This window comes from Amblyomma maculatum, chromosome 8 (genome assembly GCF_055883805.1).
Source record: "Amblyomma maculatum isolate TAMU_Amacu chromosome 8, ASM5588380v1, whole genome shotgun sequence".
Taxonomy (NCBI): domain Eukaryota; kingdom Metazoa; phylum Arthropoda; class Arachnida; order Ixodida; family Ixodidae; genus Amblyomma; species Amblyomma maculatum.
The window spans coordinates 92,842,348-92,869,640 of NC_139351.1; the positions used below are offsets into that span (position 1 = coordinate 92,842,348).

At 48.8% G+C, this 27,293-nt stretch overlaps 1 protein-coding gene across 3 annotated transcripts in view; it reads left to right on the forward strand.

The window, feature by feature from the left end:
* LOC146181823 (dihydropyrimidinase-related protein 2-like) overlaps nucleotides 1-27,293 on the forward strand; it is an 87,167-nt gene that overhangs the window by 34,570 nt on the left and 25,304 nt on the right. For all 3 annotated transcript variants that reach the window (XM_084576827.1, XM_084576829.1, XM_084576828.1), the window contains one exon: nucleotides 26,146-26,244. In XM_084576827.1, coding sequence (XP_084432953.1) covers nucleotides 26,146-26,244 — 99 coding nt within the window. The remainder of the gene's footprint in view (nucleotides 1-26,145; nucleotides 26,245-27,293) is intronic.

The window sequence follows — 27,293 nt, forward strand, 5'->3', positions numbered from 1 at the left end:
GTGCGTAGAACCTACCAGGCATACTTCTCTTTCAACCAGTTATTTGCCAATAGCCGCAACCGTTAGCCATCTACTGTATACGCTATATGACGCGACCTATAGCACACTCCTCCAGTCCGCTTATCGAATCCCACGGACAAAAGCAGCTTTCGCCTGACCTCGAGACGACGATATCTGTGCTTGCATGCTCTCTTTGTCGGCCATTTTATCTTGGAGGAGAAAGTGCCGAGAACGGACTTCTCAAGTGTGGTGGGCAGTCGTGAACATGGCGGAAAATCTCCCGTACACTCGCTGTTGACCTGGTCGGTTGTATGCTTAGGCCTTTTCTAACAATAATAAACAAATAAATAAAATAAAAAGAAACGGCGAGAAAAACTAAATTTCGTAAGGCTAAGGCTTCGCGGTGACAGCCGTTATCAGTCTGATATTAAAAATGAGCTTTATGTGCGGCCTTTTATGCAGCTTTCGTGACGAGGTTAACACGCGCTTACTAGGAAGATATAGAGCCTTGTGGATAACGGCAGTCAAAAATCGACGCCGAGGTTAAGAATGTGCGGGACTTTTTATGTGGGTTTTTGTCCAGGCAGTGTATTACACAGATATTTAGGAAGAGTATATACGCACAGGAAGAGTACGTTTGCTATGCACCACAGACAGCACGAGACGAGCGCTTTTCTCTCGAAAGAAAACGCTGCATCTCACAAGGCAGGTAGGTAGAGCCACGTCCGGAATGAAAGGGTTCGCTTCGGGAACACAGCGAGCACAAGGTCACACCTGGAACTCATCCATCATGCGTTCTATCTGGTGTGGATGGGCTTCTCTAGGCCGTAAAACCTCTTCCTTTGCTAACGGTGTAGGATTTTATTGTGCATTTGTATCGGGTGAAGGCTTATTTTAGTGTAGAAGCTGGAACATCTCTGCACTGTTCCTAAAAACAAAATACGTTTTGCGACCAAACGACCTGTTTATGAAATATCAACTGCACTTCACACCGACCGGCGTATATACAGAGTACACGCGCACAGTTGCATCAAGTTTCTGCATCTGGAGAAGCGCCAATGTTTAAGACTCTTGCCTATATTGTTGGTCCCCCACCGTGAGAGATAAGATATGGAGAGCAACGCGCAATAATTCCCGCGGGTCAGATCCCGGCCTCGGGGGCCGGGGCTGCAATGCGCGCACAGACGCGAATGTGCTGATTTGTTCTGCCTTTCCAGAAGCAAAGACCAGGCACAGGCCTTGCTTTTCGCCTGTCTCTCTCTCACGCAAATAACCTCCTTGCTCTCACGTCATTGTCTTTTTTTTTTTTTTTTTTTTTTTTGCGCTTCAGACTTTGCCAAATTGAGCAAACTCTACCAACTAGGAAAGAGCAGTAGTCGGCAGTCAATCTGTCTAGGAGTCCGTTGGCCTAAGCAGCGGCTTTGGCCCGCTGCACCAACATGAGCTGATGCTGTGCGTCTGAGGCGGCTAGAAGGTCCTCCCACTGCTCAAGACTAGGGCTATCTATTTTAGGCATTATGGGGCTTGCCCTACATCTCCATGTTGTGTGTATACCCCTAACCCCGATTTTCCCCAATAAAGTTTATCAATCAATCAATCAATCAATCAATCAATCAATCAATCAATCAATCAATCAATCAATCAATCAATCAATCAATCAATCAACCAACCAACCAACCAACTAGTCCAAGTTTGCTTTTTGGCACGTGAAAGCTCATTCACAATAAACCTGTGCGTCCCAGAATTGGGCTTTGTATATCCGAAGTGCCGCAGTGGAGGTCATATATGTGCGATTGCTTTCTGCCATCTCTGAATATAGTTTTGCATATGGCAGCCATCAATAGGTGACTGCAGCGTCCAGTATGCTTCCAGACTTTCGAGTCTTCTATCATATAAAATCCGAGTGTCCTGAGGCACTTGTAAGTGCCAATGAGATCACGGTGCTGGCGTTCGAACCCAGTACCTGTTGCGTACGCATGCACGCTCTTACCTCTCCACACGATGTCTGCAGAGGAGGAAGCGCTGGGCGATGGTTTCTCGACCGGTTACCACAGGCCAGGTGAGGGCGATTATGCGTGAACGGTGAAACAGCCTCACTTTGGTTGTGACTGGCCTTCAAAATTTCACAGAATCGTGACTTATTAGTCGGGTGTCGATGCTGCGGCGACGTTTCTTTCAACGGCGAAACTTGGCGATAGCTGTGCGGTGTTTTTTTGAAGGGGGGTGTATATACTGCTGCGCTCTTGTTGGTGGTGATATTCTGGTAGCGATTATGTTGCGATATGGGTTCCGGTAAAAACGTCCCCAAAGTAGACGTCCCACATGCTACATCTGTTCTCAAAGGAGGAATCCAGTAAGAAGTGCAATTTCTTTAGTAGTCACTTTTGGAGAGATTTTTGTTGCTTTGGGGACATTTTTCTCCTACCGGCCGCTTCCTCAGGCGCATTTTCTTCCGGGAGCATTTTTCCGGGTTACCTAAACCGGTGCCCCACAGGAGCTCCTCCTCATCTTTGGATGAGTGTAAGTGGTCCGCCTCCAGTTGCATGTTCTCTTAAATGGAATGTTGGATATCAGTCGAGCTTGTCAGGTGTCTTGAGATTCGCAGCTGGCGTCAGAGATAAAACTCGATAAAGCACGGCTGCAAAGTGTACTCTACACAACGTGTACACTATCCTGCGTTCATTTTTCTTTTTTCATGTAAATGTCATGGCTTAACTGTTTTCAACGATCAAGAAGAGCAAGTCCGCAGAAACCAAGTGTCATTGGAATGCCGAAGTGGGCTCCCTATAGTTCCATGCTCGAATTAGTCATGAATCGAATATTGCATTTTTTTTTTTCAATTGCACTGGTAGCAGTATAGTCAGTAACGAGCATTTGCAATGCTAGTAGTACGATGCAACCGGTGTGCATTCCTCGATATGAGAATTGCAGTTGCGTGACCTACAGAGCACGAGGAAGTTGATCGAAGCTTGCGTGCCCTTTCTGTCAAGAACGAGCATTCTCCCGCGCACGCTACCTTATCTTAATGATTGACGGTCGCAGCTAAGTGACCTTGCTCATTCGCTTGTACTTCCCTCACCTTCTGCCATTGTAAGTTGCTCGTCGCACAAAATAACTCATTCGTCCCGGGTTGACCACGACATCCTTGCGTCTGCTGTGAGCTGAGGGGTCGTAATCGTCATCATCCTTTATCACGCGTTGATCGTAGTGCAAAGGCCTCTCACGTTAAACTCCTATCAATCCTGTCTCGTGACCAATGTAAATCACCCTGTCAGCCATTATATTTAAGCGCCTACAAACAAACATATATCCAAACAGAGCCCTGTACCACAGGATATGGCCAACACAATACAAGAGCGAATGTGTCTGGTGCGGAGACACCGCTACACTATACACAATATGGGGATGCAGGACTATAGCCCCATAATGCCTAAAATAGATAGAACTATACTTCGTCTCACAAGATATCTGCACCACTGCGAAAGGCAGAGAAGCCCTTGCAATTGTGCTGCTACTGTCACCCCCGCCAATTTGGGGGGTGAGAGGAGCGTAGGAGCACAGTTGCCTATTGTATTGCGCGTGATCCTGATTGGACCGGGGCGCCTCTGCCCTTTCGCAGTGCTGCAGATATCTTGTGAGACGAAGTATGGTCCTGAGCAGTGGGAGGACCTTAGCCGACTCGGACGCGCAGCATCAGCTCATGCTGGTGCAGCGAGCCAGAGCCGCAGCTAAGGTCAACGAAGTCCTGGACCAAGGAATGCCGACCATTGCTCCTTCAACAACTATTTCCTAACCCACTATACCTACCCCAAATCTTCACCAATAAAGTTAATCAATCAAATAACAGAATACCTCTACACATCTGCCCACCCGGCTCTCTATGCTACTCCGAGGTTCCTTTATCTTCCCTTGCTTTAGTTCCATATACACCAAGACACCATCGTTTACCATACGCACCCAAAGTCCCGTCTGCGCACACTTGCATTAGTTAAATTTCAAGCATTTACACGATCCTCCGTAGTCTTTGCCCCACTGGTGCAGATGCAGGTTGCGCTTGACATTGCTGCGTTCGGGAAGCATGTTAATGGGCATGCGGAGTGCGGGCCGAGTTTGTCGAACTCGTTTGCAGCGAAAGTGGACGGGAACTGGAGTATAACACGTATACACGTTGCCAGCGCTGGAGCGAGGCGGCCACTGACCATGACGGCGAGCTTCGTGTGTAGTGTATGCTGGACAAAAAGAGCGCGTCCGCGTGCACGCACATGTCCGGGACGTTGACCTCCTCCTTCCCTGTATAGGTCCCTACAGGTAGGGGCCCGCTATCGGGTACAGCAATCGCGCGAGGCAATTAAAATGGCTCGCGCGCGTGTCACGTGGGCGACACCTTCCGCGTTAAAGACCGCCTCCGCATCACCCTTCGCGCCTCGCGCTTGCTCTGTGGGCGTATTGCGTGCATGAAGAAAATGATAACTGAGATGTTATTTTATTTCATATTTCTTTTAGTTCTAGCGCCGCGACAAAGCGGTCAGCGGATGCTCTTCTTGCGATGCTTGGGTGCAGCTTCGTGCGATGTCAGCGCACGTTAAAGATCCCCAGGCGGTCGTAATTACTCCGTAGCCCTTCACTACGGCTCCTCATTCTCTCTTTCCACTTTCACTCCCACCTTCCTCCCTTCCCTTACGGCGCGGTTAGGTGGCCACAGAAACAAAGATACTGCAACTTTCCCTTCCTGTGAACCAATTATTATTGGATGCAACCTCCGAGGCGCTCCTATGTATTTTTCCGTTTTTATCCCTCTCTGTTTCTCTCTCTCTCCCTCCTTCACCGTATTCCCCCTCCCCCCCCCCCCTTTTTTTTTTAGAATACCCGTATAAGAAGGTCAAATAACTGTTGTTATCTCTCTCCTTCCGCTCGTGATTTTCTAGATTGACCGGTAGTTAATTTCCCCTCGCACTGCGTTTATCGCTTTCTCGAGTAACGCGAAACGATATATTGGCGCGTTCTGCTCATTAACAACGTTGCCGATCCGGAGCGTCGATCTCTTCAGCATCTGTGTTTGTGTAACACCGCCTCGCCTGCTGTATAGCTTACGGCGCGCGCGATCGCCGCCTTTCGACGAGGCCTATATACGAAGTCAGACAGGCATACATAAATTTGCATTTTTTTCTCAGACGTTTGTAGACATTCGCGTAGCCACAAATGTTTGCGAAAAGGTCATGTTCACGCAAATATTACGAGCGCGCAAAAAATTCTCCGGTTGCAACTTCAACGTGACTTGTTGCAGGTTTCCAGAAACAGGCCTGCGAGAAGCATGGCGACATGCGGGGAGCCTTAATATCCTTCAAAGGTCTCCTGACTCAGGGTCAGATGGTTCCATATAAAATGATTTAGCCCAAGCTTTGTATTTACCTTTTCAAAACGCGCTGCGCAGCCTACAGCTTCGCGCTAACGACCGCGTCGTGGAAGGTTATAGTCTAATTCTCCTCACAGTGTTCGGTTGAAATGTCTGCAACGCATCGCAAATTTCCGTGCAGATTTGGGAAAAGCGCGTACGCGAGTGAGACCCGCTGGAATAATAGTTCAATCAATCAATCAATCAATCAATCAATCAATCAATCAATCAATCAATCAATCAATCAATCAATCAATCAATCAAATGTGCGCACGTGCGAGATGCACTGAACAAGTTGTGCTCGAGTTTTACACAGCGCACTTTATGATTACTGGGTGTGGCCAGCGCATTGTCACGTGACTTGTCCTGCAGGTCACTGAGAGAAAATTCAGTGGTTTGTATATATGCATCGGGGCCGGCCAACTGGACCAGGGCAAATTTTTCTTTAACCACGAAACTTCTGAGAAAGCTCTTTCTATTGTAGCCATATGGCTGCGCTTGGGTGGATATCAAAATTTATTTATTAAGGAAAACGCGTAACATGTGAAATGCCGTGACGAACAGTCTGTTTCGTAGTTTGCATGCGTGCTTGCAGTTCGTGGCTGTAGTTATGCAAATAAATTTGACCTGTTTACGCTACTTAATGTAATCTAGCTCACAACTCTGGTCTCTCTCGTCTACTCGCCTATGCCCGTGGAGCGCTCCTGCCATCTCCGTTCACATGAAGTATCCTGAGCTCTTACCACAACTAAAACGCGATGACCCTGGCATGTAGCTTGAAGCAGATAGGCCGCCGCCCAGTAAAACTGTTACGTACAAAGACGCTATACACTGGGGGTGTGCTTTCAGTGTATGACTCGAGCATCTCACAGGCGCATCACGTAGAGTACCCGGGGCTACGATGAATCGATGCTTACAAAAACAAACACAAATTCACAATCGGAATGCTTTATTGAGAGCGTAGTCGTAATTGTTTCACTGGTCTGCGATTTCTTGCCCCTTTTCAGCCGCCCGTCGACATCGTTAATGCTCATAAGAGAAACCCTCTCACGGTCGCGAGTTACAAGCGTCCAAGCATCCCATCTGTGCAGCCGCTGGGAAGAAGTTGTTGGCACGCAGTCATCCGATACGTTCTCCTGCGGGCGGCACGGGTGCACGCGGCAGCTGGTGCATGGTATCGGGGCCACCTGCGTGACCATACGCACAGGCCGCACGCACCTTATAGCTATGCCACGGGGCATGCGCGTAAACGGGGGTGGCCCCTCGGGGGTATTCGAAATAACGGGTATATATAAACGATGTATGCGCGCGTCGTTCGTAATGTAACCCGTGGGACGTAGGTGCGTGACCCGAGGGCCTATACGCGCGGCTTCGAGGTCTATGCGGCGTTCTTATTTTTTTTTTTAACTTCTTTTTCTTGTTGTTTCTTCTCATCCGTGCTCGAATACGAACTGCCCGAGGCAGGCTGTCATTGTGAGATGTATGTTTAGAATTGGCGTGGAAATAAGTAGCCCTCGTTCAGCTTCTCTGGCTTGCAGCTGCGTTACATATATACACCTGCGTTCAGAGTGCGGGAACCGTTTACCGCACGTGACGTGCGATCTTTGAGCGGCCTGCTGTGCGCGCGGTGAATAGTGCGCATGAATTAAGTGTCAGCTCTAAATTTACGCGATGTGGACCTTTTCTGGATGTTCTCTTTTTTTTTTTATTAAAGCTTGCTCTGTTTGTGACAGTTGTAAAATAACGCGGTCTCGCCCTTTTCGGATGCCCTTTAAAAGCTTACTGTGCTTGTTCTCTTTACTGTATGGGCTACCTGTACCGATCTGTTCCCGTGCTTTGAAACCGGCCGGAGATGAAGCAGCTGGCTCGACTGTGCGTACGTCGAGGCTACGCTTGGTTGCGATCCAAGTACGACTGCAAATTGTTTTTTTTTTTTTTGCCCTTATTCGCTTGAAAAACGACGCTCGTAGGTTTATCTGCGCACTTACACATGCGCTAACCGAAACTCACGTCGCGAAAAAAGAGGTGTCAAAGGCTATTTGGATCAGAGCTCCTCAATACTATCAGTTGCGAAACTTCCCATAGGGCCTATGTATCAAAAAACGGCGGTTTTGATTGGTCAAAATTCGGGTGTTTACGAGTGGTGGCGGCACCTGCGGCCATTAAAGGAAACTGTGTCTTAATTCCAAACTTTCTGATTGTTGACAAATGCACCACCATTATGAAAAATAAAATTAGTGAAAGACTTGCAGTGACAAACATTATTAGGATAACAGCCATATAGTCAGTTAAGATGGAAAAGAGAGAAAAATTGATTTCCAAAAGGCAATAGCGGCAATGGCAGAAAGCTTGTATTGAGTGCTTCCAGATGGCGCGACAATTTATAGACTTCCGAAAAATGCGTACAAAATCGGGTCACGTTTTGAAGCGGATTTTCGCAACTGTATGATCCAAAAGCTGAATCAACGGACAGCCATGCTTGGGCAAGGGAAGGACTCGCTTACGCTGAGCCACGTGCTTTTTGGCCGCGTCTTTTTCTGCCGTTCCTTTGCGCTCGACGAGCAGGTTTTTGCTCATTTAATCGGCTGAGAAGGTATAATTAAACGCAGAGTTCGTGCCACTCTGTGAGGGAATGGCACAATGCCGATGCCACGACGTGATAAAAATGTCACAACACATACGCCGACGTGAGCTGTTGCGCGGGTTGCTGGCAGCTGGAGGTGTGGACCGACCGAGACCTCTTCTTTTTAATTGCAGTTTCTTGTTTCGTTGCTCGCTGTCTTTTTTTTCTTCGCCATTCTAGCCGGATCCAGTTTAGTGTGAACTCCCAGGTCATGCCGCCATCTGTATCGTCGTTGGCGGTGCGATGGCGGTTACGATCCGTAGGCGGCACCCCCTAAAACGCACCTCTCACCTCTACAGACCTTGACATCTTAAAACCTGTCTTGAGTGCTTGATTATAAAGCCTAAATGCATACACTGCATGTGGCATGGAAAGTTTTGACCAGCCTTGTGCATAGCCGGAGGGATGATGGTTCAGAGAACGACGGAGAACGCATAACCGTACAGCCTGCTTGGCCACTGCGCTGCACGCGCAAAACAGTCTTAGGGATTCTTGGATGTGTACATTAATAATTAATGTGTACAATAATACGAATTCGCTACGCTATGCTAAAATCGTCTCACAGATTACGAGTTACTCTTAAAAACTGATGCTCCTGAGCAGCTTTATGAGGACACTGTTCATCCCACCTTATTCTCGGGTTAATTTTCAATCACAATCATGATTTTTTTTGTATACTTTTACATCTTTCGTGTTTATTTTTGAAGCGCCTTCGGCAGCATTCGGCGCCTCCATCTCGCTCGAATAGCTGCGAGGACGCCTAAGTGCGCGCAAATACGGCACATCTGCAGCATAAAGTAAAAGAAGAAGAATGAAAAGCGAGATGGTGAGAGAGAAAGAGAAATAGTGGGAAAGAGGTCGCCTAATTATCGGCAGATGTCACCATCGTCATTACTATATAGATGTGTGTGTGTACAAGGAAGAAAGTATGACAGGGTCTCAAATTATACGGGCGTAATCTACAACACGCTTGGAAGACCGAGCCCGCGGCATTGCGCGGGGCCGGTGTACACATTCGGAGAGGCGATGGGGAGGGCGATGGAAGCGGAGGAGAACGCGTACGCCCGCCCGAAAGACAAGGCGGCCAGTTAGTGAAGCGACGCAAGCGCTCGCAAAAAACCTCTCTATCTAGCACTGCAGCATGACCCGTTGTCTCTCTTTTTTTTTCCGGGGTCAGACCGGTTGCTGGGTCTTCGATCGCGTCCGCGGACCCCACCACACATGGGAGAGGGAGCAGGACGCGGGAAAGGGGCCGACGAACGCAAGGACCTCCGCCGGTCGTGTGCTTTTGTGTGTTTGTACACTAGTATGTGTGTGTATGTTTTTTGTAAGCTCATGCGCGATAGGATCGGAAGTCCCGTTTCCAATGAGGTGCGTCTTTACATGGTTCGTGAGCACCACGTATACGTTCCTTTTGGCTTCGATCGTAAGGCACGGGGTGACCTCTGCTCGTGTCGTTAATAGCAAAGATCTATAATTCAAGGAGAGTGATGAGCAGTACATGCATGCGGGTACAGGGGCGAGGCGAGCCACGATGCATGCGCTTCGCATGTTTTTTTGCCTCTTATACTCTCTGGCAACATACGCCTAACGCCACGAAATAACTTAGGCCACATGGGGGTTAATGAAGTGGTCGAAATTAGACTACTGCTTTTTACTACGGCGTACTTAATGACCATCTAAAACAGCTCACATAAAACACGAAAACACAGAGAAGAGCAGGACGTATCGCTCTTGTTCGTCCTGCTCTTCTCTGTGTGTTCGTGTTTTATGTGCACTGTTTTAGATGGATCATTACCAACTAGCCCAGATTTCGACATTACTGAACTGTACTTAATGGCCTGTGGGCAGCTCCAAGGGATCAGTTCCATGCCACGCGAAGCTCATAGCCCTATATGCTTGTGCATGCTGGGTGGTGCGCTGTACAGTCTCGTCTAATAAGTCAACGGAAAACTGCAATCTGTATAATTTCCCTTCATTCATTCGTTCTCCCGGCCCATAGATACTGGATACACAACACAATCGCACTTTTAGGATCGGAGAGCTGACATGGCCTGCTAGCTTTTTGGGCCTGACGTCACATACGAGCAGCTAGCAGTGATAGTTAGATGGTCATTACTTTCATGGCTGACATTTACATGAATTAGGCAGATTGTGGTTTCGGTCCATTATTTGACAGAACGAGAGGATTTTGAGAAGGAAAGGAGGGACTTTTCTTCTGCTGTGTTCCTCAACGAATGAATGAATGAATGAATGAATGAATGAATGAATGAATGAATGAATGAATGAATGAATATTCATTGCCGTAGAATGACCCATGGCATAAATCGGGTGTGCTTGCACATTCAACGAAAAAAGAAAGGACTCTCTCCTTCTGTCGTGTTTATGTCAACTCTCGGACACTATAAAACGCTGTCAACTACCGTACTAATCTGACCACGCAGAATTGTGCCAAGTTTTTGTCACCGCTAACAATGACGTAGCAAAAAGAAAGAAGGTATAAAAAATATCGTTGCCAAAAGAGTTGGTAACTTCAAAAGTTTCTATGCACATTTCTTTCTGTGTTCGGCCACTACGTTTAAGAGTTGCATTAAGATAATTCTAGAGGAAATAAATCACAGGCTTAAGGCGTCGCCTTCTGGGTCTAAGGTGCTAATTATGGCAACATATCGGTATGTGTACAGCTGGGATGGGGGGTCTCACAAGATCCCCGAACTTGCTGTTTCGTTTGTCCATGTTGGTTTCTTCTTTATTTCGAATACAAATTTGCGTGAGTGCCTATCTCCCCCAGACAGAGAGACGCTCCGCGTAAAGGCAGCCTCAAGCCTGGCCCAGTTACTTAATCGACAGAGAACGCGCCCCGTTCGGCCCATTGCTTTCGGTGTGTACTACAGAAGCGCTCGTTTAGGGGACGCCTGTAATTACGAAGGGGTGCAAGTTATACGCTTCGCTCTCTTTTACGCCCGACTCGCAAGGGCGCGTGAAACGATCGTTGCGCGTGCGACCTGTGACGTAATACGTTTACATCGCTCTGATTACATTACGCTCAATTAGTTACCCCACTTATTAGCGCCCGCGCCTGTCTTGTGCCACATTCGGCTGCGCGCGCAAAAACACGTTTGAATATCAGCCTCGCGATGATACTCCGGTGTGTGCCTTGGAAGAAGCGTTGCCTGGGGTCGAGAATCGCGAGACATATCTGACCCGCGTATAGTGCCCGGGGGCGGAGTCACGGGACCATTTGGGTCTGCTGTAGAGTATGCTTGCTGTCCCCAATGGCTCCCCAAAGTGGCGGCTTTCGTGCCTGCTGGCCAGAGCTCTCCGTTTCAACATCTTACTACTTTTTTTTTTTTTCTGGGTTTTGGCCGAGCAGTAACTTCTATTTTCGGACTTGGGTCTACATGCTCCTAATTAGGCCATGATTATAATATCATCGTTAGGAAAAAACTTGAAAAAAAAAAATGCCGCCCATGTCGTCGTAGCGAAGAGGTGTGATCATTGGATGCGTTGTAAGATAGCCCAATCTGGAACACCTCATTGACAGTGGTAGCCCCAGTAAGGTGTGGTTCAGGTTTATTGACTGCTGAAATTGCTCTCGTCGCCGCCAGGGCACGAACGAGTTCTGCACCGCGCGCATCGTCTTCGTGGCTGCTTTCGCGGCTTGAGGAGCTCGCATGCCTGAATTCTTCTGCCGCTGTTGGTTACGTAGCACGTACCGTTTTTGCCAAACGCAACCAGGCTGCGTGTTCCGCTTCTCAGTCGAGTGGCAGAGAACTCGTACCACTTCTGAAGCTGTAAATCTGTGCAAAATAAATTCGAGCTCCTATCCTCAATTCTCAACTAGCTGTGACCCTATGAGAATCCATGTTGGCTTTAGAATACAGACGAGAAGCAAAACATGCAGTCTGGTTACTTTTGAGGAAGACTGTATGTGCCGATGGTTTCAGCGGATTCCGTCCTTCACGATGGGCGTGCAGGGTGATCAGCATCCATCGCTGCTTTCGCCGTTTGCTGCGTCACGGCGCAGGTATAAGTTGCATATTTATGTGCAACTTATACCTAAAGCGACGGTTGGTGCGACATGTGACACTTTTTGTCGCTTACTAACCGGCTCAATTGGGCAACCAAGGCGACAGCCTGCCAGCAAACATTCCAAACACAGAACGAATGAGGCATTGAAGAGGGAGAAATTGATTTGTGACGCGCAGGGTATATGCTGTTGCCTGAGAGTACTTCAGGCCATAGCAGAATGGTTGTAGTGTGTCACGAGACGAAGCTGTTCGGTTTGCGTCAGTCTGGTTCGAATCACTACTGAGACTAATAAGAAAGTCATTGTTTCGGTTGCCTGCCGCTCTGACTTCGGAGAAATCGAGAATGTTTCGTATATAATATGCTTCCTGTTCTTCAGGTTTGCATAGTGCTCGTTAAAATTTGCTGGGAATGTTGGCCCAAATAATTTGAAATATAAAAACGGAATTAGCTAATAGAGAGATTTAGCTTACCGTGTTCCGCGATCCGCCACCGTGACTCTCTATCGCGCGTTGGGTCTCAAGCTGATTGGTCCCGACGCGGTAGGTCTGTGTGCCGACATCCAGTATGTGGCGCCATCTATCGGCGTCAAGGGGGGTCTGGGCATGCGCAGTGGAACGTGCGGTGGCGGATCACGGTAGCGGATCGCGGATCACGGTAAGCTAAAAGTCTCTAATCAGAATATTACTCCGGTTCCGTCCCACCGCTATCCTGTGTCAGCGGTCAGGGCTCTAGACTTCTATGCCCAAGGACGCGGGTTCGATTCCAGTCGCGGCGGCCGCTTTTCGATGGAGGCGAAGAGGCGTCCGTGTGCCGTGCGATGTCAGCGCACGTTGAAGAACCCTAGGCGGTCGAAACTTCCGGAGCCTTCCACGGCGTCTCACGTAGCCCGAGTCGCTTGGTACGGCGAGTGGTCGCTAGACCCTCCGAGACGTTAAACCAGAAGGGATGTTCGTCTATCAAGAAAGGTCTCGATCGTAGGGTAGATGCTTGGAAGGATTAATTGGTTACGCCCGTACCCGGCACCATGCTAGGTCACAGACCTACGCACATCGCGAGAAATTAAGGCGCAGTGCACTGGATAGTTAGCTTCCTCGGCTGCGAAAGCACTCAATAAATGAAAAAGGAGGGTACAGATTACTGCGCAGTGTTTAGACCAGACAAAACGAGAAAGAAAAAAAAAACAAAAAAAAAACATCGAATTAAATACAGACGGAACGAAACGGAGGCAGAACACAGTGCATGGGTAAAACGGCATCAGCATGGAAGGGGCAAACACCGTGGGTGCGAGCGTCAGCGGTGGAAGCGCGTGCCATAGGGAGCCGGGCGCCGCGGCGCAGCGCCAGCGGCGGCGACCACATCCGCTGTTGGAGAGACGCAACAGACGTGCTCATTGCTCCTGTAGAACAATGGGGGGTCGTCGCCTACCGCACGAGCGGAGGCTGTGAAAAAAATCCCCGTATCAACCGCTTAACCGGCATCGAGGAAAAGCACACACACACACATAAGCAAGCAGCGACTTCAGGCACACGCGCGGGCGGTGGAAAAAAACACATAACGAGGCCCTTGGCCTGTCCGGGCTTTCGAAGCGGCGGCAGAATCACGCGCGGCTTTCGGCGAGTTGCTGTTACAACGCTGTGGTGGCGACCGACCGGAAGAGCTGCGCCCGAACGGACGAACGGGCGGCTGCAGCGGTGCGGCGGAGCGCGCGTTTTCGCACGGCATCCAACTAGCGTGAAATTGCCCAAGGTCAAACATCGCCGCCGCTGTTCTGCCTCCGCGGACTACTAAAAGCCTCCCCCTCTCGTCCTAGTGGCGTTTTCCTCTTCCCCGTGAGCGAATGCGTTTTTATATCCTCGGCTCTGTGTGGTTGTCATCATTTCAGCTGCGCTCGTTTTCCCCTCGCCTCTCTTCCATCCTCTTCGGAATGGTGCGGCCGATGTTGTTGCCGCTGCTCCTGTTGCTGCTTCTTGATGCTGCAGTGGCACCCATTCACCCTTCTCTCTCTTCCCTTTCATTTGGACAGAAGCCATGCGCCTTTTACGTCGCCGCCTGTGGTACTACTACTATGAGCGCGTGCGCGATGTGGGACCGTGGTACGGTGTGTAAATTACAGAGAAGAAAGCACTTGTCTCAAAGCGTCGCCGGAGCGGTGTGGTGAGAAGCGTATTAATTCAAGTATTAAACCTTGCAAATATTGCTTAAGGCAGCTGCTTTGTGTTTGGGTGCTGGCTGAGAAGCAGTACCTAATTACGACGCCGTGGTGTTGGAACTCGGCCGCGAGCACTCTCCTCAGAAAGACATTCCCGCTGACGCCCGCATTGTTCCAGCTAGGCGAGAAACGTCAACAGCGAGCTGCGAACAAAAGGAGAGAGAAAAAAAATAACAAGGGCAGAATAGCAAAATGAGAAAACTGGGAGACTGATCTCAGAACACTCAAAAGTTAAGGAAAAAAGAAAAGCGTCGCAGAAAACGACAGTTATACATTATCAAATAAAACTCCCAGTTGGAAAAAAACTACAGAACATTTTCTGTTGTTACGACAGTTTCTGTGCGGTTTTTTCAAAGCAAACCTGTTGTGCCAACAGAACTTCAACATCAGAATTTTCTGTAGTTACTACAGAAAAGAACTACAGATAACAGAAAATTACTACAGAAGAAAGCTACAGAACCACAGAAAAATCTGACGTTTCTGGAGTCTTTGCGACCCTTATCAAGGTTTTCGGAGACGAGCATGTGCGTCGGCAAAGGAGTGCTCCCCCCTCCTCTCCTCCCCTTCCCACCGTCCATCCTCGGGAGCCGCCTCCTCTGCATGCGCTTACTTATTTTCCCCGCTGACATCGGTAACAAGAAACTTTCTAGAATTTTCATTTCGAGCCCAACCACAAAAAAAAAAAAAGAGGGGGAGGGGGGGGAAGCGTTGCAGCGGATTTGCCCCCCCCCCCCCCCCCCTTCTCCTCCCGCCTTTCCAGGACAAAATCCTGGCGACGCCCGTGGAAACAAGCATAGTAATTTTCAGTGAACTTTGCAAGGTGTATATGATAATTTTAAAATGTGGGTATTTGCACTTTATATGTGTTGCTAGCAGACATCTCATCAATATATAGCCTTCAAAACATTTGCATATGCAGTTGATCATTCTGTGCACCTATTGTTCCTAACCGATTTTTTCGACCATGTCGTATTCCTGCCAGGATTCTTGGTTACTTGATCGAGCGCTGTGCCATTGTTCTGTGTCTGACGATTCGCTAGTTTCAAGCTGCGGGCTAGGAATATTTATCAATTCTCGATGTGAGCTTGCAGAACTCGAGCGCATTGTTCTTGTCTCGAGAGTCGGGCTCATTTGTCTCGTAAATCATATTCGGCAAACATTAAAATTCAAATGTCATCGCAGTCCACGTGGAGCCCACGGCATATCCGGAGGTATGCCCGTGATGTGGGAGAAGACCCACGATGTTTCATATAACATGGGCGTGCCAAAAAAAAAAAAAAATTACAAGGATTCTACGCTGCTGAACCAAATATTGAGCGAAAGCATTAGCTGCGGGTGACCGAGCGTTGTTCTTCTCTTTTTCTTCTTCCTCAGCCCACATATAAAGCCCCGCTTTAACCAACCGATATGAACGTGTCTTAGTGGCCTATAGGGGTAACGTGAATGCCAGGGTCCTAGCAGGCTGATTCTGACATAACCGTCCCATGTGAAACGAGAGACCCAAGTTGGCAGCTCCTGCCAGCCCGTGTGTCGCGTGGAATGTGACGTCACAGCGTCACGTGGCTAAGACGTAACTGCGGCCGGGTCACACGAAGGCTTGAAAGTGCGAGTAGTATTGCATTCGCAATAAAATTGGCGTGGTACAAGTTGTCATACAAGACCCTATAGTCATGCAAAACCCTTTAGTGCGGAGCAGTGCGATGCAATGCTGGCCAGCGATCGCTGTGAAGACCAACGATTTCTGATACAGCGTGCTATTCGCGCTGCGGAAGCAAGTGGAGCATTCCGCTAAGTGCTTCGTGGCCGAGGACTTGCGTACCGAACATTTAATAAGCTTCTCTACACGCTTGGAAGTTGCAGACACGTGTACGCGCCACTGAGGTCGCGTTTTTCTTTTAATTTCGTTTTGGCGATACAACACTTTTTCCGAGTCTGACACTTTTATGGAGCGAACTAGCAGCTATTTCAAAAGTGGGGACCGCAAATTACAAATGCATTATAATTTATTACGTGACTCTAAAATTAAGCTTCGATTGAGGAAAACGCAGAAAACTAGAAGGCCTTTCAGGTATGATCTGGATCAGATTCCATTAGAATATGCTGTGGAAGTGAGGAATCGATTTCAAGAATTAGATCTAGAAGACAAAGAGCCCGAAGAGATGTGGACTGATGTTCGTGATATAATACAAGAAGTTGCTACTAAGGTAGTTCCAAAGCAAAAGAAATGCAAAAACGCAAACTGGTTATCTGAAGAGGCTTTGCAAATAGCTGAGGAAAGGAGGATTGCAAAAGGTATGGGGGAAAGAGAAAGATACAAGGTTCTCAATGCGGATTTTCAGAAAATAGCAAGGAGAGATAAGAATGTCTTCCTGAACATACAGTGTCAAGCTGTTGAGGACAACAGCCAATTAAGGAACACAAGAGCTCTGTATAAGACAATCAAAGATATCAAAGGAAGCTTCTGTGCTAAGCTGGGCGTGATAAAGAATAAACGAGGCAAGGACCTCACTGAAGCCTCAGAGATAAAGAAGAGGTGGCAGGAATACACAGAAGAACTGTACAAGAAGGACCCGGATGTGCAAACCCAACATAGGACGGTTGTGATTACTGATCTCGAGCCGGGCATCCTGAAGAGTGAAGTTGAATGGGCCTTAGCCAGCCTTGCTAAGAACAAAGCTAGCGGAATTGATGGTATTCCAGCTGAGTTGCTTCAAAACCTCAACCACGACGCTGTTAACACACTGCATACATTATGTCAAAAGATTTGGACAACCCTGCAGTGGCCACAGGATTGGAGGAGGTCAGTTTACATCCCCATTCCAAAGAAAGGCAGTGCCAAAGATTGTTCCAACTACCGCACGATCGCGCTTATTTCGCATGCTAGCAAGGTGATGTTAAAAATCCTGCAAGGTAGGCTGCAGCAGTATGTGGATCGGGAGCTTCCGGACGTGCAAGCTGGGTTTCGCAAGGGCAGAGGAACTAGAGACCAAATTGCCAACCTTCGCTGGATCATGGAAAAAGCAAGAGAGTTCCAGAAACCCATTTACTTCTGATTTATTGAGTATGCGAAAGCGTTTGACTGCGTAGATCACAGCAGATTGTGGCAAGCTCTCCAAGAGATGGGAGTTCCAATTCACCTCATCTGTCTCCTCAGGAACCTTTATGAAGGGCAAGAGGCCACAGTCAGAACTGGGCATGGTCTTACTGATTGGTTTCCGATTGAGAAAGGGGTGAGGCAAGGCTGCATACTGTCGCCCTGCCTGTTTAACCTATATGCAGAGTGCATCATGAGGAAGGCCGCTCTGGGCGAGTCTTCAGCTGGAGTGAAGATTGCTGGAAAACGTATCAACAACGTTAGATATGCGGATGATACCACTTTAATGGCAGAAAGTGAAGTGGAACTCAAGAGACTTCTGATGCGCGTACAAGAAGAGAGTGAGACGTTTGGGCTTAAACTGAACATTAAAAAGACGAAGATCATGGCGTCTTGCCCTATCAAGTCCTGGAGCATCAATGGACAAGAAGTGGAAGCTGTGACAGATTTTCTGTTCTTGGGCGCCAAGATTACCTCGGAAGGAGACTGCAGCCATGAAATTAGGAGACGCCTGCTTCTGGGAAAGAGAGCAATGGTTAGCCTTGACCGCCTAGTAAAGAGCAGAGACATTAGTCTGCCAACCAAGATCCGTATAACCCGTGCTATGGTCTTTCCAGTTGTGATGTATGGATGCGAGAGTTGGACTGTGAAAAAGGCTGACCGCCGAAGAATTGACGCGTTTGAATTGTGGTGCTGGCGAAGACTCTTAAGAGTTCCTTGGACTGCCAGAAGATCAAATCAGTCGATATTGTCGACCATAAACCCTGACTGCTCATTGGAGGGTCAAATTCTAAAGTTAAAGCTCAGCTACTTTGGTCATCTGATGAGAAGAGAGGAGTCGCTGGAGAAAGATTTGATGTTGGGAAAGGTTGAGGGTCGCCGGAGAAGGGGTAGGCAGCGAACGCGATGGTTAGATGGCATTCTCGAGGCATTGCAGATGAAGCTATGTGATGTTAAGAAGATAGTGAGAGACCGAAAAGCGTGGCGTGACATGGTCCATAGGGTCACGAAGAGTCGGACACGACTGAACGCCTGAACTGAACTGATGCGAACTCTATACTATTTTGTTTTTTTTTTTTTTTTGCTAATATTATTTTCGAAACCTTATGCGATAGGAGGTCGGTGCCATTGACTTCGAACTTTCTCGGCACGGACGAGAATAGGCTTGTGACGGAAAGAAGTTCCAAGGAATTGTCCGTTTTATTGAATGAAGTCTGGCGGAAATTTTGATTTCATGGAAGCCTGGAAGCACAACCAGCCTCGAGACGCCTGTTTTCGCGCGGAATCCAGAGTCGCACGCGTACTCTGAGGGCTAAAAGAATTTCACGCCTCGGGAAGGAAACATCCTAAACCGCGCAGCAATGCGAGAGCGCGTTCACGACCCTTTCTATCCCGTAAAATGGCGATTTCTGATGCTTCCTCCCTTCGAACCCTGTTGTTCGTCGAGATTCGAAGCCCGGTACTGCGGGTGCGTGCGCGAGCAACTGTCATTCTGCTGGAAAGCGTCCCCGTTCTTTATGGAGTTCGCTCAGGCGCGTCAAGTGCCCCATAGCGGCGGTGCCGCCAAGCGTGTAACTGCTGGCACGTCAAAGGGTAGGACGAAGTCGTAAAAGCATTTGAATGCCTTGGGCGCGTGGGCACGCTTTTCTTCTCTAATTTATTTGCATTTTCGCGTCTACATTTGTATGTGCAGTTTATGATAGAAGGCAATAAAATTTACATACACGGCGCTGCCTTCTTGACCAGCGGTTTGTTTGCAGCCCTGAAATGTAATAAAATTTGTCGCGAGCGAAGGAGAGGCACAGCAAAGGCTTCGGCTACGGTGTACACCCTTGCCGCGCTGCAAGGGAAGGGATGATAGTGGGAAGAAAAGAAAGGGAGAGGTACCATAGTAGAAGGCTGCAGAATAATATGGACAGCAAGGGGATCCTTAACGTGCACTGCACTTCTTCGTTGGAGAAGGAACGAGTGAAGAGAAAGACGGAAGAAGAAACTTCGCCATGGTTCACTAATACGAAGTTTGATGGCAGCTGGGACAAGACTTTAGTGCTGTATAAGTTTGGCCGCCGAAAACACCTCTTGCGGAGCACGGTGGCAAGGCGCTGGTTGTGCCATCAGGCCGTTGCGGACGATCGCACACTTAGCTGTAGTCAAACGTGCTTTCCCGGAATTGACTGTGAAGAGCCATCGCGCTTTCGGCTTCCACGGTTGCCTCATACACCCTCAAACCCTTATTCTTCCGCGAGGCGGTTTTGATGCTGAAAGCGTCACGACATCCCCAGGCGGCACGCATTGCAGGTCTGACATCTCCTCGTGCTGTGCGCTATATATTCGTGTGCGGTTCATTATGGGCTCTCAGCTTATTCACGCGCTGCTACATGAAAGCTCACCGCTGCGACCAAGAAACGCTTTCCGACTCGACTCGTCTGAAGCATGTAACAGTTGTGCAGATTCATGTATTAACACGGCCACTGCCGTTGCCCTGACCTATCATTTTACCGAAAGCAAGCAGGATAGGCGGAAAGTACTGCCTAACCAGATTCATTGCGCTGCCCCTATGTTGCCAGCTCCGGGTGGGCTGTGCATTCGCACGCTTTATGCATGGCAGGGTGGCCCTGCTCCTTATTATTTGCCTTTTAAAATACTTAAATCCCTTGATTAGTGCCGTTTTCGGCGGTACGTCATCACAATGCACGATTGTTGACTGCACAAACAATAAAAGAAATCGGAAGCTGATTGCCGAGAGCTTATGCGGGAGGCATGCAACGACAGAGTGCGGCTATAATACGTTTCTGCTTCACACCTCTTTATCAAGTCCTGATTTAAATCGCGTATGAACGTTTTGCGTAAACCAGACAGACTTCGAAGCAGTGATGGACTTTGGAATAAGATAACTATTTCGCTTCCTCCATAGCCGTAAATAAAGCAAGCCCCGCGCCGACGATGCGGTGGATCCCTTGCACCGGCGTCAGAAAAGCGTGCTAAAATGTGTTATTTCCTTAAAAAATAAGCCGACTGTAAAAAAAATAGAAGAGTTCAACGCTACTGAACCGAATATTGAGCGAAAGCAATAGCTGCGGGTGACCGAGCATTCTTCCAATTCTTCTTCTTCTTCTTCCCTAGCCCACACATAAAGCCCAGCTTTAACCAAGCCTCATGAATGTGCCTTAGTGGCCTGGAGGGGTAACGAAATGCCAAGGTCCTGGCAGGCTGATTCTAACATAAGCGTCCCATGTGAAACGAGAGACCCAAGTTGGCAGCTCCTGCCAGCCCACATATAAAGCCCCGCTTTAACCAAGTCGTATGAACGTGCCTTATTGGGCTCTAGGAGTAACGTGAATGCCAGGGTCCTGGCAGGCTGATTCTGACATAACCGTCCCATGTGAAACGAGAGACCCAAGTTGGCAGCTCCACGCTGAAGGCTCAAACTGCGAGCAGTATTGTTTTCGCAATAGAACTAATCATTCTTAAGATTCGCTGACCCGCATCGTGTTGTTGGTAGGAGTGATAACTGCAAAGCATGCAAATTTCTGCTCACAGCAGTTTCCTTTGTAGCGCGCGGCGCGGCTCATCTGCTTGCACACTGGCTTCTCTGCTAAGTGCTCGCCGAAATTAAACACCCCTCTCTTTCATTATAAGTTAAATGGGATTGGAAGTAAGACAGTTTCACGCTATTGCACTGAGCGATTCCGAAGAACCGTCGGATGTGCCTTCAATGCAAAGTAGCGACGACTAGAGAATAGCGTACGGCGAGAGCACCGTCGTGCACCGCCACGCCAGCGGGCGGCGTCGCTTTGGTGAGCAGCTGCGGTATCCGCTGCTGGAAGTGTTGGAAACTTGTCGTCTACTTTCATAGTGCAGCTGAGGCCACGTGTTTTTTCGATGTTCTTTGCAACAACACGCGCCGCGCAAATGATGCTCGAAGACTGCATAAAAATGCCGCCCGTCGTTACTTTAGACACGGCTTGTGTTATGTGGTGTTCTTGAAAAGTGATTTAGCCTTTAAAAGCGCATTGTTGAAAGTGGGCCAGCTCTATCGTGCGCTTTTCGCACTCTGACGTCAGCGCGCTACAGCCGCCAACATTCGCCAAGCCTGTTCGCGATAGCCGCCAAGAGGCAGAACCGCGGTGAACGCTGTCCATATGTAACAGGCTTCAAATACTTTAACGCGATATGAAGGCTGCGCATCATTGTATACAAATTGTCACTGTCGAGAGAAAACAAAAGACTTGAGATGGACTGCACTTGGCGGTAAATCAATGAGGCAATAATTGGAAAGCATCTCTCGCAGTAAATCTTTATTCCGCGTGCGGTAGCTGCCGTACGCTTCATTCGTTGCACGCTTGTGTCCACAGTCACCATTGTGGTTATAAAATATAACTGAAAATACATGCGTCGTGAAAGATACAACAGAGACGCCCTCACAGTTAACACTCATAACTAATGAAAATTCGCCCCTGCGGAAGCAGAACGCATTCCGCAGTTACTCTGACCGCTGCTGCTGGCTCCAACAGCATGCGCGATGCAAAACGGATGGTACGGTTCATTTGCGCGCTCAAACAAAACACAAAATAGCACCAAGGTGCCAGACAACTCCCACGAGCGGCGCGCAGCAGCCGTTGTACACTGCCGCTACGCGGCAACCGCAGCATAAATGGCGCACGCACTGCCCAAGATGGCGTCGAGTGGAGCGATGCGGACTTTACCATTTTGGCTCAGACGGGGCGCCACTATCGAATAAAGATGGCGACGCCTAGCCATCGAAACTAAAATTGTCTGTATAAGATCAGACTAGATCAGACCGCCCGGAGATGGCCAGTGGTAAGTTCGCCGCCCGTGTTGTCGATTTGGTGTAAACGGTTTATTCGGCAGGCGGCGATTTTGCGAAGGAACAATTCGGGGCGCCGTCAGAATTGCTTTTATATACGCGTTTGGCGGCGCACTCAAACGTTCTATAGCCGAGCATGTGTGTCGTTGGCAGAGAGCCCAGAGACCGGTGCATCGCGCCATATACGCGTCTTTCTGTCCGCGCTCCGACACTTTTTCGTTTTCCTTATTTATATCGACTCTGCACTCAAGCTGATAAGAAGGCTGCTGCACCGCGAGGATTATGGGCCCGCGAACGTCGGCGCCTTGGTTCCCCGCCCTTTGTTTGCTCGAGCGACGGCATCGGCGCACCACGGTGCAATCTGGACGGTGCTTAATGCACCGCGCTGTCTGGGCGTAAGGTTGTACATGCATCTACTCCACACGTCGTGTATGATAGCCGGAGGTTGCGTTGTTTAGAGAGAGATAGAGAGAGAGAGAGAGATTGTCGATGGGCACATCTTTTATAGAGATGCGCGCAGCAACATGTATGGTTGGTTGGTTTGTGGGGTTTAACGTCCCAAAGCAACTCAGGCTATGAGAGACGCCGTAGTGGAGGACTCCGGAAATTTCGACCACCTGGGGTTCTTTAACGTGCACTGACATCGCACAGCACACGGACGCCTTACTTTTCGCCTCCACCGAAAAGCGGCCGCCGAGGCCGGGATTCGATCCCGCGTCCTTGGGAACAGTAGTCGAGCGTCGTAACCACTGCGCCACCCCGGCGGGGCAGCAACATGTATCTTGCAGGCTGATGTGAGTTAACGTTTCATGGCGCAATTGGGAAAATCCTTCCGTAAGAGCTCAGCTTCGTTGTTTGTACAGGCCGACCGAAGCCGTTAGTACTCCGGCTTCGACCATACTGCCATTAAAGTTTACCGCGGCTGTGATTTATTACGGCCGGTTCGATGCGTCATTGTTTGGATGCTCACAGGCACTCTCCACGCGTTACTGGAGTGGGCATATAGGTTTTGCGACTGGGTTGAACCAGCGTGGATTCATTGGCTGCAACATGTGTAAATAGGCGATTGGGGCAGAATAATATGTACCGTCTTTGCCAAAAGTAACCAGGCTGCGTGTTTTGCTTCGCACTTGTATTATAAAGCTAATAAGGATTCCCACTTTACCACAACTAGCTAAGAAGTGAAGACAGGTGCTCAAATGTGCACTGCAGAGATTTAGAGCTTCAGACGTGGTATGATTCTCAGCTACCATATGGCTGAGAAGCAGATCCTGCAGCCTGGTTACTTTTGGCAAAGACGCGGTACATATACTGAATGACGGTGTTTGGGCACTTCATTTGTGTTACGGTATTATGAGTTGGGGTTACAATGGTTGAGGATGAATCGTCTCGCATAGGCGGTGTCAACACGGGCTTACTTGCAGGTAATAATTGTTAAACCAGGGATTATTTTTGAGGCTAGAAGACTGGCTTCAGTTTGATTCATCGATCATAACACAAGCGGATGGCACGTGCAAATCTTTGACGCTGCCTGACTAACTGGTGATGCTTGTGTGCTGTGCTGAGACACACATTACATTACACTTGTCGCGAGACTCGGAACATTCGCCATGGTATGGCAACTGGTCTCTTTCTCAGTTCACAGTTGTTAGGTGGCTAGAACCTCGATGGTCTTGTGTTCGCAACCCCTGATGTTTAGCATATGCGTTGGAGGTGAGCCTTCAGTTTCTTAATCCTAATTGATGAGAGCAGCTGCTCAGGCTTACGCTGTATACGTATGCATTTATCACTGTGAAAGAAATAACCGCCCCTCCCTCCCGCCCTCCGTGAATGACCCGTCTAGAAAAGGAGGGAATATAAGCCCCCATTCCAAGCGAGTCTCAACCAAATATTCACAGGCCGAACTTGAACGCTACGCACGGCTCGACATGAAGTCGCTCAAGAGGGCGGAATCAACTCGCAGTGCACATACGCTTTCAAGTTGCCTTCCCAGGACATAAAACGCGCCACATAGCTAGCTGCGTCGCGTGCCCCGAGCGGAGGTCTTAACTGGGGGCAGGTCGATCTGCATTGTACTTGGCTGATATAAAGCGACAGGACGCGACTCTCGCTCTGTAGAAGCCGCGCACGGTTGCCCTGTCTAGGCCCTGTCGCACGGTTAAACGAAGTCGCAGAGCTGCAGTTCATTGTTCGCGATAGCAGCATAGCAAGCCTGTCTAGCTATAAACGCTCTGTGTCTCGCTTGGCCTGCCTCCGCTGCTGCAGTTGCAGCTCGCGCCGGCCCGACGCTGGGAACAGCGCTTGCACGTACGCTGGCGGCCGGGCCAGCAGGGCAGCGTCCTTGATTGTTAATAATGGAGACAAATGCGGGCGCTGGACTCTACATGTGCGGCGGTGGCGCGCTTCAAGCTAGCCTCTCCTAGGCCTGAATGGCGCCTCGTTTTTGTCTCTCGCTGAGGATGTGCGAAGACCAGGGCGCCACCGCTGCTTCGCCGCAGTCGGCTGGGTTACGTGAACGTATACCGCGTATACACAGTGACACGCGGGCCAGGTTCGTTGCACCCTGCTCGATGGCGTGGTGCTGGTGGCTGCGACGCGGAGATGACAATGACGCGCACGTTTCGGGCGGAAGCGGCTGTCAAGTGGTCTCGCGTCATCGCCGGCGAGACGAGGGAAGCGAACCGTCAAAAACGGGACACCATGCCCCGCCACCGACGAACGAGCCAAGACATGTGTCAAAGCTTTCACGCGGTGTTCGGGGTATCTCCATCATTAATTCTGTATTGATAACATTTCTGTACAGACATATTACGTTGTGTGCAATAAGAGTATTGTGTATATGTAGCAATATACACATGCTGCAGAAATAACTTTCATGAGTGCGTGTATTATATGATGGTGGTGGTGGTGGTAGTGGTTATTTTATTTATATACAAAAGAAAGGAAAATATGTTTGCCAGCCCCGGTATCTGCTATCTGATATCTGAAGCACCCGAACTGCTTGTTAATATCTCGTTCAGCCTTCCGTAGCGAGGGTAAAAATCTGCAAAGGAAATACAGAAAAATATACAAGCTCAGCAAAGTCTTAACTGCAGCAGGGTTATGGATGCTGGAGTGTTCCAGACATGTTACATGCCAACGGCGGACTTTACATTTTTAGCAGATATGAAATGCTTGCGACGTATTCTAGAATTCCAGTTGAACCTTCTTCGGGGCTAATTCGAAATCGCGAGCTCTCTCCTCGCGAAGCATATTCTGGCGTCACTGCCATTGAGAGGGAAGGGCCGACCCTGCCGCGTCTCCAGTTGAGTAATGGTCGCTCCTGACAACCTCCTAGCGCCGCTGCGGATCGCAATTAAGCGGTCTTCCTCACAGCGACCGACGCGTTGCGAAGGCGATAGTCCGCTCGCGCTGAAGCGTCCGCTAATGTTACCGGTAATGGCCGTGACTCTTAAGAGGAAGGGAAATGTGAGTGGAGTCTATATACTTGCGTGCATTTAAGTGGCGACTGTGCAAATAGTGCATTATACAGCGCGGCGACTGAAGCTACATCTAACGCCATTCTGCCTGTCTGTGCTAATTTAGAGATGCGCGCCTGTTGCCGTGCAGAACGCATTAACCGATTAAAACCTTTTATTTTCGGCTTTATTAGTGATGACGATAATGAATTTGTTTTGGCGCGGGGTACCTGCGGTCAAATAGCGCCCAACACACATGGTGAGTGGTCAACTCAGGTGCGTGCCATATGTGTTGAGTAACAGGGGGTTACTGAGAAATTGATGCACCAATTAGCCACCCTTCGCAAACACGGCCCATTTCTTCTCCGGTCAGTGTTTGTACTTCTTTTCGATAGTCCCTTACATATTTACCACGTTCTTGCAGCCGGTTGATCTTGATTGTATGACTAACATTTTTGTGTTTCGAAAGACTTCTAACGTGCTGCCTTTTTTTCCTGCTGTCTATACAGAGCTCCCAGACCCGGGTGTTCATAAAGGGTGGTAAGATCGTCAACGATGACATGATCATCGATGGGGACGTCTACATCGAAGATGGCGTCATCAGGCAAGTTCGAATTCGACTGTCTCGGCCGGCAGCATTGCCCTCGCGTTCAGTGATCACTCTAGTATACAGCACAGCACTGATAGATCGAACCCTGATATTTAGAATTATCAGAAATTACCCCCATGAAAGTGTTGTGAAAAGTATATAGAAAAGTCTCGCCCAATATCGAACTCCATTTTTGTCGGCCGTTCGATATATCGAACGGCGCGCTGTGCCCCTTCTAGTAGCGCTTCTCCTCACGGCACTCTTAGATCCATTTTGTCTCGCGATGACAGAGGTTGCGGGGCCTTCGGCACTATAGCCAGCAGCGCTGTGGATGAAGTTGACCTGGGGTACGCTCTAGGGTGGTTTTCGGTTTATTGTACTCATTTTCAATGTCACATTTGGGTCACTTGGTGAAACCAACAACCTAGCAAGCTAAAACCTTGAGGCGCGGTCGTTACCTGGCGTTTTTTACATTTTATGTCGTTGCGGAAACCTACCTTACCTTATATGGTATCGGGATTAGAAGCAGCAACCTCTCTGACTTTGATTCGAAACAATTAAGACAAGACTAGCAATGCCTAGAGTGCGATGCGCGGGCAACACGCCGGTGGGTGGCGCATTTATCCAACAAGAGAATAGCGAGTGTATTGTGTACTCTTGCTTCAATGTTTCAGGTAACACTTACTAATTGCAATCTTTATATATCAAGTTATTGATATATCTAATTATTCATATATCGAATAGCCCAATATTTGTTGAGTTCCATATGGTCGGATTCGACTGTAGCCGCACAAATAAGATAAAATGCGTCTAGGACGTCTATAGTTTCGTTTCCTTTACGCATTGGATATTATAGCAAACGAAAAGGGAGTGCAGTGTTTTCCCGCGCACATCAACCTCATTCAGATGAAGGGGAAGTGATGCGTGTACCTCTGGCACGCTCTCCACCATCGGATCACGAACACGGAGGTATCCATGAGCAATAGTTCTAGTAGCGACATTAACAGGTACATCACACTTAACGTCATAACGTTTCTCAGCTCCGTACCTCACTAAAATAATGGCTGC